The 13944-nt window shown below is 35.8% G+C and overlaps 1 protein-coding gene across 2 annotated transcripts in view; it reads left to right on the forward strand.

Moving 5' to 3' along the window:
• The first annotated feature begins 16 nt into the window (after positions 1 to 16).
• NLK (nemo like kinase) overlaps positions 17 to 13944 on the forward strand; it is a 66919-nt gene continuing 52991 nt past the window's right edge. For both annotated transcript variants that reach the window (XM_085310734.1, XM_085310735.1), the window contains exon 1: positions 17 to 1301. In XM_085310734.1, coding sequence (XP_085166860.1) covers positions 844 to 1301 — 458 coding nt within the window. In that variant the 5' untranslated portion in view covers positions 17 to 843. The remainder of the gene's footprint in view (positions 1302 to 13944) is intronic.

The raw sequence follows: 13944 nt of genomic DNA on the forward strand, positions 1-13944 counted from the left end.
GCTCCCCATCGCATCCTCCCCCTCGCCCCTCTTTCTTCTCCCCTCCCCGCGCTCCTTCCTGTCATTCATTTGTCACTTTCCCCGCTCCCATTTTTCTTTTCTTCTTTCCCCTCGCACCTCCCGTCCTCCTCGCGCTCTCCTGCGGGATTTCCCCCCCCCCTTCCCCGTCCCTTTCTCTTCCTCCATCTATTTTTATCTTCTTTTCATTCTCTTCAGCCCTCCCCCTGCCTGTCCTCGTCCTGCTCTCCTCGCTCCTGCCGTCCCTCCTCACTTTCTCTGGGTGCTTGTGTGTGTTTCAGGCCTTCCAGGAAAAGTTGCAAACTCCAAGTTCTTTGCTATATTCGAGGGAGCAGGTGCATACGGAAGGGAGCTATGTAGGAGGTGTCTGGGCTCTCCGGGGCGGTCTTGAGGAGATCCAGGGTGAGGATGTGGGAATGGAAGGGGTAGACTTGTCAGTCCTCGCAGGCTCTTCCAGGGGAGTGACTCCAAATCCTCCTTCTGGAGGGAAGGGGGATTGATCCCTGTATTTCCTCCCCTCCCCCCCCACCCCAAAAAAGTGTGAAACGAGACCCAACCCAGTTGCCCAAGGATGGATTTTCAGTAGCCAACCGCAGCTGGACTCTTGGGGGAAAGAGGTTTTTATGCATGCTGGCTCATACACACATGAAGAGGTTCTCCAAATTTTTTGGCTTCGTGAGGAGATAAGGCCAGTTGAGCTCAATGATTTTAAAGGTGGGCCTTGTATGATGAAACCCAACTTCTTTTAAAGTGTAGCAAGTTTCATTTTTATGGCCAAATGACAGCTTGACCCAGTTGTTATCCAATCAAAGGGCATTTTTTTGAATGTCTCTTTGTGGCACAACAGCCAACGCAAAAATGATGGCGGCTTACAATGGCGGTACGTCTGCAGCAGCAGCAGGTCACCACCACCACCATCACCACCACCTTCCTCACCTCCCTCCTCCTCACCTCCATCACCACCACCACCCTCAACATCACTTGCATCCAGGCTCTGCAGCTGCGGTACATCCCGTACAGCAGCATGCCTCTTCGGCAGCTGCGGCCGCAGCAGCTGCGGCCGCGGCCGCGGCAATGTTAAACCCAGGGCAGCAGCAGCCATATTTCCCATCACCGGCACCGGGTCAGGCCCCTGGACCAGCTGCAGCAGCCCCAGCTCAGGTACAAGCTGCAGCAGCTGCTGCAGTTAAAGCGCACCATCATCAGCACTCACAACATCCACAACAGCAACTGGATATTGAGCCGGACAGACCTATTGGATATGGAGCCTTTGGTGTTGTCTGGTGAGTAAAGAAAAAACCTGAACCAATTTTTTTCCTTTTCATTTTTTACCAAATCATACTTCATTCTTGTTTTTGTCATTTGATTCAGCGTACAAGAAAGCTGCTTACTACAGATTTTTTTTACTGGTTCTTGTCTGTTGTTAGAAAGTTGGCTTCACTTGTTTTTGTGGACATAACAAGGTGTAGAGTGATGAACAACAGCCTCCTACAAACAGGCCACATTGTCAGTCTCTTGTGAGACAAATGCAACGCGTTTAGATGCCTTCTGTACATTTGATTAGATGATATATTTTGTATAGCTAAGCCGTACTTTAAATTTCAGGTTAATAGGTGAGTGTTAGAATATATGTTTTAACTTGACTTAAGAGTTAGAAATGGACAGCGTATGAAAACGCCTTTCTTAGACCACCTGTCAAGATCTTTGTCTGAGAGATTGTTTGACCTGTGGTAGTTCACTATATACTACCTAAAACAGCAATACCTGAACTTTGCTCTTCTCTCATAAATGTAAATGTTTTTTTCTGTCTTACTGTAGTCCTACCTATAGTTCTGTTATTCCCCTAGCTAGTATTTCAGAGGATTTTTGTCAGTGGAACATAATGTCTTCTAATATATTTATTGACCATCTTAAATTAATGTATTTAATTATTATTCTTCAGTATCACTGAAGCAAAATCAACATGATTTTTGGTTTTTTATAAACTGTTGTCCAATTTACTATGTTCTGTAACGTTCATTAGAAACATGAAAGATGCCTTAGTCTTGTTTTTGAGAGCAAGCATACTGCAGCATACTTCCTGTATCACAAAGTTTAAAGTATGTGACTGTAATATGTCCCTGTAGAACTTTCCACAGTATTTAATTGAAATAGCTTCCTGTGTTGCTTAAGGATTTTTGCTGTTCACAATTTAATTTTACTGAGACAGAAGTAATATGTAACTGGAGTTGCAGGCAGTACCAGCATACAGTGGCAAAGTGCTTTTCAGTACAGGCCTAAGAGGAGTAAGATATGTTATTCCTTCCCCTGCCCTTAAAATTGGCACTTCACAGCGTATCAGACCAATGTTTGTAATAAAATCGTGTTTTTAAGAAGACAGAACAAATGGCATGAACTAGGCATAGGTTAATGTTGTAGTTGATCTTGTGTTCCTTAATTCAGAATGTGTAGGAAGTTAATTTAAATGCTAAGTTTTCAAAGTCAGAAATGTGATGTTTTACAATTAGTCCTGCTGTGTTCATGCTATGGTACAGTATAAAAGAGTAAATATAAAAGAATGAAAACTGAAATCTACTTTAAATATTATCTAAAGACTATTTCTATCTGTTCATACAGTTATTTCTTGATAAAGTATGTATCTTTTAAATTGCAATTCTCCTAGATTTGGTTTAATTTAGGCTGTTATGTAAGATCAGACCTCGTTATCATTTGGTACAAGTATTTTGTTTACCAATATTTCCTAGGTCTCTATTTTTTCCTATTTTATTTGGAAAAAGAAAAGGTGTGGAGATCTGCTTTCATAATATTCAGTAGAATGAATGGTAAAGCTTACACATTTAGATATATCATCATTAATAATGCTAAGAAGAAGAAAGGGAAAATTCTTTGGGTAGAAGTAAGAATGGTGTAACTTTGTGTGCTGGACTGACATGAGGGAGAGTGGTGCCAAAAGTTTCTGCTGATCCTGAGACCTGATTGTACAACTGCGTTCACACAAACACAAGTTGCCACTAGTGGGACTATGCTTGCAAAGTTGTAACTACACTTTTTACCTCAAGATAACTAAATATAAAAAAAATATGGGGGAGAGGATGTTAGATAAAAATAAAGGCAGAAGTTTGGAGATTAGCTTTTCTTTGATATAGTTATAAATCTACACAGACTGAAAACGTAATTGGTTGAAAATTAGTTCCTCTTTTGCTCATATATATTTGAATTAAGTGGTCACTGTTACGTTTTTGAATGTTTAATATTAACGTCTGCAAGTGAATGCAGATTGAATTTAAGAATCTGAGTAAGCAAGAATTAAACTCAATTTTAGTTTTCATTGAAAAGAAAAGAATGCCTGCATGATTTTATTGAAGCCATATAAAATAATGGAAATGAATCTCACAATGAATATAAACATCAATTCCATTACTTATAAGTTAGGTTAATTTGGACATGAATAATGTATACTCTGGTACAAGTGTAACATAATTTTTTAAAAAAAATAAGGACTAAACTAATTTTAAGTAAGGGCTCTGTTCAGCGTTGCTAATGTGTATCTCTTTCTGAGCATGTATTGATACTAATAAATGACTGAAAAGTTCATATATGTAGTTTTGAGGGAAACTGATGTTATTTGACAGCCAGATGAAATATTTGATAAGGTAGTCTTTCATCTTACCACTCTGATTCGTCATTGAATTGTCTAAGAAGATGCAGCTTACCCTGCAGCTGAATCTAGCTAGTCAAATAAGTTTTCAGTAGCAAGTGGTTACTGAGTTTCCCATTAGCTTACTGGTAAAGCTTTCGACTTGGTATTCGAACTGGCATTTGTCATTCGTTCATTTGGCTGGTACTTTATGATGTTTCAGTGTAGCTAATGTGCTGCTGTAGTTTTTCACTCAAGAAGAGCCAAAGCATCGTGCTTCAGCATTTTCATTATTAACTCATGCAGGCTTGTACTGCTGCCACTGTTATTTGTATACACAAGCTGTATCCTTGTTTATTACATTTTAAATCAACTGTCCTTGGCATGTTACCTCCTTTGACTACATGTAGATTCTGATCTGAGTTTAACTCCACAGAGAAAGTAGAAAAGAATCTCTTGAAGTGTTAGGATTAAATTGCTGTATTTTTCAATTTTCATGTTTTAATGCAGAATGAAGATGTGCATACTGTTTTAATACCAAGGTTTGGTGTTTCTGAACTGTGGCTAAAAGTGGGGAGGAAAAAGCAGATGAAGCAGGAAAAGATGTATAGGTACCTTCTCCCAGGTTCTGCAAATTTGCTTAACTGAATTCTAATTTGGCAAATTACCAATAAACAAGTTGTTTACTTAATTTGCTGTAAACCAAGCAGTTTGCTCTTTAACTATTCACTATTAACACATTCTTTAAAAGTATTGAGGAAATCCAGATTTTATTTTCAGTGATAATTCTGTTTGTGCCCTGTTTTTCAAAACTTGTATCTGATTTTTGGAAGTCTTATGTATATTCAGCGAATATAGAAGGAGCTGTCCTTTGCAGGAGTGCTCCCTGATTTGCTGGGGAGACATGCTACTGCCATCTGGTGGGATTTCTTTTTTTTTTCTTAAAAAAAAAAAAAAAAAAAAAAAGGGAGAGAGAGAGAGAAAGAGAGAAAGAAAAAAGTTAAAAGAAAACAAAATTTCAAAATTTTCAATGAATCTACCATGGTTCATAAGTTTGGAAGTGAGGGGTAAAAAGTTACAGCTCTACAAGAAGAATGGAGAGGAGCTCATGCTGTTTTCATGCAGTATTCCTAGACTGGCAAAGAGGAACTGCAACTTCTGTGGAAGTAGATAGGGAATAATTACTTTTGCTGCTGGTTCAAGCTGTTAATGGTGCTGTGAGATTGTATCAAAATGTCTGTTGGCTGAGAAACATCCACTTGCCTGGGATAATTAACTCTGTAAGGTGTGTGCGGATTATGTTTGTGTTATGTGTGTCTCTAAAAGTTACTGCTGTTCATCAAAGGCTGTGAAATCAAGCAACCTGCTTTTTTTCTTTCATAAAAGCAGTATTATAAGACAACCCTATGGGAAATGTGTTACAAATGGCAATATAGAAATAAGTATGTAAACTCAAAAAAAAGTCCTGATTTGCTCCATTTTACTTTGCAGTGTTTTTTTTTTTTTTTTTCCAATGTATCTGCTTCTAATACTTTTTATTTGGAAAGTCAGATAGCAAAATAACATTCCAAAGAGTTTGGCTGTTGATTTTGAGATAGGACATTATGTACAGGCGGCCGTAGCTTTTGAAGGCAGAGACAATTTTATATGAAGTTACAATTGATTCCTGGCCTTCAGAGGCCTGAAATCACCGAAGTAAATGCTGAAAGTATTGAAATAAAAACTGAAAGAAGTATTGCAAACAATTGATCATTGTATGGACCCTAGAACTATTTTAAGTAACTTGCATCACTGTACTGATACTGAGCACAACAGCAGGAAATATGTTTCTAGGGTAAACTGATAATCTCCTGACTGTTACTCTAAAGGAACTTCTCATACAGAGCAAGCATGCAATGTAGAACATTTATTTTGGATGAAGCTGCTAGAATGTTTTTTAGGAAAAAGAAAAGAGGTTACAGTTTCAAAATCATGTAAATAACTGTAAGAATACCTCCCCTTTTGAGGCCAGATATTGATGGGAACCAGAATGGGGGTGGGGGTAATCTAAAGCTGTTTGTGTCGCGATGTTTTTCTAGCCCTTCAAAACTTGCTTGTTAGAAAGAATTTAAAGGGCCTTTTCCCCCTCCTATTAGCATACTAGATGTCTTTTCTGAAAATAATAAAGTCAGTTGAAAATATGTCATGTTAATTAGCATTTAGGTGGACAGTTGTTTGCTTTGCTTTAAACTATTTCGTCTGCCATTTTGCTGTAATCTGTAATGACTTTTTATAGTATTGATCAAAAAAATACAAAAGAAATCTAAAGTTTACCCTGGAATTTTCATTATGATTGAGGCTGAGCATAAGTGGAGAGCTGTAAGCAGGAAGTGACATCTCTGGTAGATGGCGCAGAATATCCATGCAAAATGGGATAAAGAGGCTCTGGAAGTAATAATCCATGCCAGTAATGTTATCTGCAGACAAGATCCCTACAGAACATTCAACCAAACAAATCCAAGACAAATCCAAAGAGCTTTTAAAGTACTGATATTGTAGCTGACTAAAATGTGACAATAGTACTAATCAGGAAGATAACTCTTTTTTTTTAAGGTAGAAAGTCATCTACAACATGATGCATTTGTGTATTTTATTTGACATATTAAAATTTGCTTTCATTAATGGGCTAGAAAACTTTTAAATTACTAAATAAAATGGTAAGCATTATAAAAAAAATCCTTCGCACATTCAGAGTACTTGACTGTCTGTATTGAGTGTTATATGGCTGCGTGGCTGATGATCTTCACTCATCTAGGTAAACATGAAACTGGTCCATTCACACGATGCATCTGCTTTGTCCACATAATGACTATAATAGAAAAATGGATATGGAAGTTTCCAGTTAGAAGATTACCACTGTTTAGTTCTTTTTAGTCCCAATATGCAAACATTTTCCATTAGAAGCTGTGACTGATATAAACGTCGTAATAATTTCCTGGCTTCTTATGGATGGCTTTTTATGTGTAGCTGCCTGTACTTGTTCACCTGGGTGGACTCTTTGCTGCTGGGAGGCTGTCTTAAATGGGTCATGGATGCTGGATGGAACCACTTCAGATGGGAGCACTGTGTAAATAGTTACTTTTTTGGTGTTCCCATTTTTGAGTCATACTTCAGTGAGTTTTTGTGTCATCTGGGGCATTTGATGCAGATAAGCAGTGATGTCCTAAGTGAGATATTAAGTCATTTTGATCCAGTTATTTCTTAGAATAAACCACAAGGATGCCTAAGGCAAAAGAGACAATACTGGCAATGGGCACATGACAGAGCAGTCAGTGTATTGCATTTCACACTCACCATTATAGTTTAAGAATCTGCAGGTGAATAACTGGTATGTAGTATTGTTTAAAAGATTACTATATCTAAATTGGAATCTGACTTTTAAATATTTTTTTATTTGTTAAGAAATATAGTGGAACAGTGACCTTACTCTGTTTTTTTTTTTTTTTTTTTTTTTTTTTTGTATGAGGTATTTTGAAATTTTATATGTTGGACTTTTTTCAAATTTCACAAAAAGAAATATTCTGTTAATATTTAAATGACTGTTTCCTAACAGTGTTGAATTAAATGAAATGCCTATAATAACTGCTTGCACTTAAATTAAATGAAACTCTTATAATAACTCTTTGCATTTAAATTAGACCTGGGGAGCTAAGTGAAATAATATTTAAGTAATATCTTAGATTGTTTATTGTCTTGTAAGGTGAAGGAATGAATGGAATGTGAAATGAAGGTATATGGATGACTTTTTTTTCTCTCGAAGTTGGGATAGGATTATTTTGAATAAATTAGTTCACTGTAAATTATGCAAAGGTCAGCATTTCACAGCTGACTTCAAATGTGTTTGATTGCAGCACCTGCAAATCTTGATGCTATTTGCATCCATATGCAACTGTATGTTGACAATACACAATATAGTTAGATCATGGTAGCATTCAGTATGTATTCTTTTCTCTGAATCCTGTAAATGTTAGAGTTGAACAGCTTGTGACTGGATTTACCACCTAATCTTGAGTTTCAGAGGACGTGTTTCAGACGTTCTTTTCTCCTCTCCTCCCGTGTACTTTTTCACTTCTTTTCAGGAGAGTGTTTAAATTGACTTTTTCACCAGTCAGAGAATACAAATGCTTGTGGTATTTATAAAAGGATTAAGGCATAAGCATGCATATCAATGGTCTGCGATGAAATGGAATAATAAATAAAGCCAGGTAACAAGTTTGTGTGTTGTACATGGCTGCTTGATATGACTAGGCTGTGTTGCAGAGGGAAATAACTGCTTGATTTCTTGAGGGAATGATGAGTTTGAAAGTGAAAATTGCTTTGGGGAGGTAAAGTAGAAGGAGGCCTTTGGGATATATTTGAAGTGGTTTTTGATTACTTGTAATRGTTATAGCTGGGTCTCGTTTTCTTTAATCCACTGCAAAGTTCCACCATCTAGTAGGAATGGAATATGTAACAGACAAATTCAGCTTTTTATGAGGAAGAAGTTAGCTCAAAGTTGTACAGAGCTTACGTAAACTGAATTTGTGTTTAAGTGRGTAATAATTTGTTAATAATGCAATATTTAGAGCTTTTTCCATAAAGAACAGTGGTTCAAATATTTGAAAATACGAGAATTGAAAAGTTGGCTTATTCTACAAAACAAAACATAGATGAATGAGTTTGTGATGGAGGGAGAGGTTTAGGGGAGTAATATTGGATTTTAGGTCAAATTATTTCTGCAGGCTCCTGTGTGTAAGTAGATCCATCTGTTTCATATTTGGGGGGTTAGCTTTTGAAGCTCTATTTGTCTGAGTTGTTTATAGGCAAATACCGAACAGCAGCTTGAATATTAGCTTTTGTGTACCAACAAGATATAGCTCCCAGTTTTTTTATACGGAAATTTTTGTTATTTGAGCATAGCATTCTTTTGATTTCTTAATAAGAAAAGTTGCAATGGAGCTGTTGATTACTTAAGTACTTTTTCCATAATTTTTTTTCTCCTTCTGTACTTTTAAGAGATGATCCCTTTAGATTGAAGTGGAGCATAGGGAATGTTACATGATCCAATAATAATTCAGTTGGGTGGAGTGTGCAACCATATTCCAACATTTTATCAATTTATATCTATAATATGTTTGGTCAAAGAAAGGTTACCCATTTTCGAATATTTGGTGTCCACCTTTATAACTATTTAATTGCTATCAATGGCCTGGTAACAATTGTATTCTCATGTAGAATTTGGTATAAGTTCTACTGAAGCAGTGTTAGTTACATGCAAGTGGCAGTTTTCAGTTTAAACTAGTAATTGTTCAGGTTTATTAAATGATATTATTTATGTGACCGAAGTTTGAGGACTTTGGATTCTTGACTTCTACGTTGTTTGCACAAATCTTTGCATATGTGGTTATATAGTCATATAGATTGGTACATTCGAGTTTTGTCAGAAGACATGAAACAGTGGTTCTGTACTCATGCTAATATTGCCTACACTAGACAGAAACATCTACATTAGACAAAAATTAGCACTGCTACAGCAGCAAGCAACCTGATGTAAAGTAGAAAAGGGAGCATAGTAACTCCAAGTTCCCTGGCATATATGTTTAAATTACAACCTTTAAAATTGCATATATATTTGGGAGTTTTTGCTACAGAATTTATAGTAATTGTCTAGTTTGGCTGCATTTTAAATTTTCACAGTAATTAGATTAGTCTAGTAACCTCTTTGTAGCTTCCCTTAAAAAAAGGCATGTGTGGGGGAGGTTGTTACTTAAACCTTTCAAAGTGGATTTAGTTTAATGTAACCCAGCAATTTATAAACAACAAAAATAGCTAACAAATGTTTACTGCTTTAAGTTTACAGATATAAAATCAGCTTCAAGGTATAACTGGCTGTGTAGTGTTAACTTGATCATATTTAGGTATAAAAATTTTGGAAGAAAATCATGTTGTAAGACAAAGGGGAAGAGGGTGTAAGAAAGCCTTTCACTGAGCAGATACACAGGTTACAGAATGTGTTGTGGAACTGTCCTAACTGGTCCAAATAGGATTCCAATTGAGACAAGAAATAGATTTTTTTTTCTTGCATTGGTTGAAACGGCTTTTATTGGGTATACATTTGCAGTGTTTAGATTTCTGTTAGTCTAGTTTCTGTACTCATTTATTAACTCTGAAGATTTTTCAGAGAACAGAACTAGCTGCTTCGTTTAATTCATTAAAAGGTAGAAGTCCATAGAACAGAGACTAAGATGATATATTGATTCAAAAATAAGTGGTCAGTTTAGATTTCAAAGCCCTTCTGGAATAAGGGAAGTAATGTAAAAGGTAGGATCTGTACTTGCAACAGCATCTAGGGGGTCTCCTGAAAACCTATTTATTTCTAGTTGAAAGGATCCAGTATAAAGAAACTAGGCTCTGTTACTGCAATTTCCTCTGTAACCCAAAGAATTTAAGAACAAGTACTTGACTAAAGATTAAGTTACAGCTATTATTACAGCAGTAATCTATCTGAAAATACTTGCATTTTGTTTCTGAAATTCTAATACGTAGTCTGCCTGGTATTATTACTTAATAGTTGATGTCCATTCCAAATTTCTGTAATAGATTATGTAATAACTGTAGTCAATGACTGTGTTCTATGTTATTTAGCATTAAATATATAAAATGATATAAACACTTTCTGTAAAGAAATTATAGTCTTAATTTTCGAAAATGTAGCCTGTATTTGTTTTGCCTAACTAGTAAATGGACTCACAAGCATTAATATAAACTCTTAGGTTTAGAGTTTTATAAATCCCCTCCCATGCTGTCAGTTACTGGAAATAAGAGTATATGGTGATGTGAGTCCCAGAGATGGAGAGGAACTGAAGCTTGCAGAGCCAAAGCTTGATATTTCTGGGAGGAGAGTCTTGGGATGAGGATGAATTAACTGAAACTATGGCATGGATGAAACAGGAGAGTCTCCCTGCCCATGAAATATCCTACTGGCCAGGGCAACAACTGTGTTTTGCATCTGTCAGTGATAAGATTTCTCCAAGATGACAGTTACCTTATCTGGGTTGGAATAGTGCAGATTGGTTTATAAACCCAGGAACAAGCTGTATAGCTCTTGAAGTTGTCCAGTGTGGATGTGCTCAGCTATTCCACAAACATACACATGCAGTAGATTTGGATAAATGCTCAATGTTATAATTTGAAAGTACATCACATGGTAGACGCTGTGTAAGTTTTGCTTTATTGTTAGTCAAACCAACTATTACATTCAATTTTGTAAAGTAGGCCCCTGAGTGAGGTAGTAGATGCTTATCTGAAAGTGGCTTATGACAGGCAGTACAGATGTGAAGTAAAGGATAGAGGCTTATGTGATTAATGCATTTACTTGCTGATAATAATTGACTGTAATAAGCAGCAACAAGGAAAAAAATATATGCAAATGGTAGTGAATAGGATGGGTAGTGAATGGGGTGCTGGCTAAAGGTAGTACAAACCATAGCAATCATATGCTACCTAAATACAGTGGTTATAAAGATTAATGTTGCAACAGTAAGCCATGCTTTTTAAAAATAATAATGGTAACATATCTTATTTAAAATGTATTTTTTCACTACTTCATTCTGACAGTTCTTTTTCCTCCCTTCTACCCCTTTGTCTTATTTTCTGATATTTTTCCATGGTATTTTGTGCAAAGTGTAGCTTATCAACTTCATGTTTAAATACAGACAACAGCATTTAGATATGATGGCTAAAATACAGACGATAGACACTGCTTCTTTGTGGAAATGCTGGAGCTCTTGCCATAGTCAGTACATTCTAGGAGTAACCTGGAAATGAGTAGTCATCTGCTTTAGAGAGACGTGTAGCATTCTGTGTGTTGTTTAAGCCATCATACAAGCCTGTTGAAATCCTTAGGGCTTTCTTTAGTCCCCTCCTTCCGTATCCTATGCTAATGTAGTTGGTAACATATGTTAGCAGATTGTTTTTAATGTATGACAGATCAGTTAATTTAACCAGCTTATCGCATACTGCCTCATTTAGTCCACTGTAGATAGTGTTTGGTGAATTTGTAGAGGATAACTTCCTATCTCTAATAGACACTGATTTGCTATGTAAATCAATATAAAGGCATGTGCTGTACAATTACTTTGTTGAATGCATACCACTATAGCTTGCAAGGCGAGAAAGGCCCCTGAGAATGGGCTATAGACTGGCCTGTGGGTGTCTGTGACCCAAGCATTTGGATCGCAGAGCTGGATAGCTTTTACTGAATTCTCCAATTCATACATATCCAGAAGTGCTTTACTTTGGCTAAAATATTAATGTATTAAAATCATCAGGGTACAGTTACTTTTAATAGTGGATATATATTGTAGTAGTACACTGGTATCCTTGATTTCTTAGATGATCAGCACATTTCTCTAGCTTTCAGAGTTCTGTAATTTTGTTGTAAATTGGCAGTTGGGAGCTGCTCTAACCATAGAAAAAATAATAATAATTTCAGCGTAATTCAGTTATGTAATCTGTGAGTGCATACAGCTTGATGCAAAGATATTGAAGTACTTAAGTGCATACAACTTGATATAAGTACAAATAGGAGTCTAGACAAACTCCATTAGGTGAATATTGCTTTTTACAAAAATGCACTGCTATTTAATACACTAAAATACATGTTTTAAGGAACTTGCAGGCAACTGAACAAACATAAATATTCATAGAAGTCTCATTATTTTAAATAAAGACTTGATTTCTCTTTGTACTGACATGTAGCTTTAAAGTCAGAATGCTAGAACAATCTGGACTTCATTCAAACTATATCTTTTTACTTTTGTTATGAGTGAGTGATGGATGAATAAAGGTAGACTTATGTCAGCCTTTATATTAAATAGCTTTCATGACTACGGTTGACTTTGGAACACTGCCATGTACAGTGTTTAAAAGTGCTCAGTAAGAGCTTGAGCTTTAATCATGAAAGCAGTAACAGAATTAGTATGTCCTAGTAGTATCTTTAATTTCCTGCTGTATTTTTTTCTTGTAAAAACTTGGAAACAGTATATGAGTGAATGAAATTTTTATGCTGTTTTAGAGATTGTTTATAACACCAGACTGATGATAGCAGAATCATTTTATAGAATATTTATTCTGATGGGTTATCTTCTGCTGTTTCACCTCTTTTTTAACACAATATGATGATATTTGTATATAATTGGAAAACAAATGAATTCAGAGCTTTCTGTTCAAGAACTCTTCCAGGAAATTTTGTAGAAATTAAAATGTAATGGGATAGTAGGAATTCTCGGACTCTAGAACATGATTTCCTCTCCCTTCTCCCCGTTCACTTTCATATCCAGATACATATTAAAAGCTGCAAAATGTTCCTCAGAGAAATTGGTGATTTGGTTTCCTTTTCATTTTGGCATGGTGGTATTCCAAGTTTTAATCCTAAACCTATTCCAAGTTTTACAGTAATATTTTTCTTCATTATTGCGGTACCACCAGGCGGTGCTCTTATAGTTTTCTTCATTTTATAAGCTAAATGTAGTTTGAGAATAGAATCTCTGCTCAATGAGAGCAATAAAACTGAGGTGGCTGATGAACTAATGGTCAAATAGTTCTTCTGGCCTTGATCTCARTTAGTAATTTTTTCTGAAAAGGCACTGACTTTCCCTTTTCTCTTGAAAGTGTATATAGGGTCTTTATTTCTTCCATTAATACATTTTAATATTCTGCTTAATATTAGTACTTGTAACTATTTTATTCAGTGATACTTTTTAAATCATAAAGCTTACCTCCTGAAAGTTACTTTTATCACCTGACTTTAAATGTGCAGAGTTACATAGAAATGTCTAAATATTTCTTTTATTTATCTTTGATAATATCAGTGTTTGTCTCTGTAATCTTAGCTTCTTTTTTTGAAGGGAAATTCTCTTCTAAAGGTTGTTTTAACAACAACAGTTGGAGACCACAATATAAATCAAGATTCAAAAATTTGATTTCAGAAAAAGAAAATGTGTGCGTATTTCTTTAGCATAAACATAATTTTCAGCAATCAGTTCCATTGAACTTCCAAATCTAGATCAGCAGGTTTCAGTGGTATTCAGTTAAAATCATATAGTTTATATTTTCAGGTTTTTCAGATGGAACTTGTATTTTATAAAGAATTAAGTCAGCTGGAGTAACAGCTATAAATTGTCCTTCAGAACAGGAGGAAGATCTCATGCAATGACTGTAGCATTGCTGAGATGATCTCTCAAATAAGGCTTTCTTTTCATATTCCAAAA

Source organism: Rhea americana, unplaced genomic scaffold (assembly GCF_003343005.1).
Source record: "Rhea americana isolate MKP2758 unplaced genomic scaffold, rheAme1 scaffold_325, whole genome shotgun sequence".
In the NCBI taxonomy this organism is placed as follows: Eukaryota; Metazoa; Chordata; class Aves; order Rheiformes; family Rheidae; genus Rhea; species Rhea americana.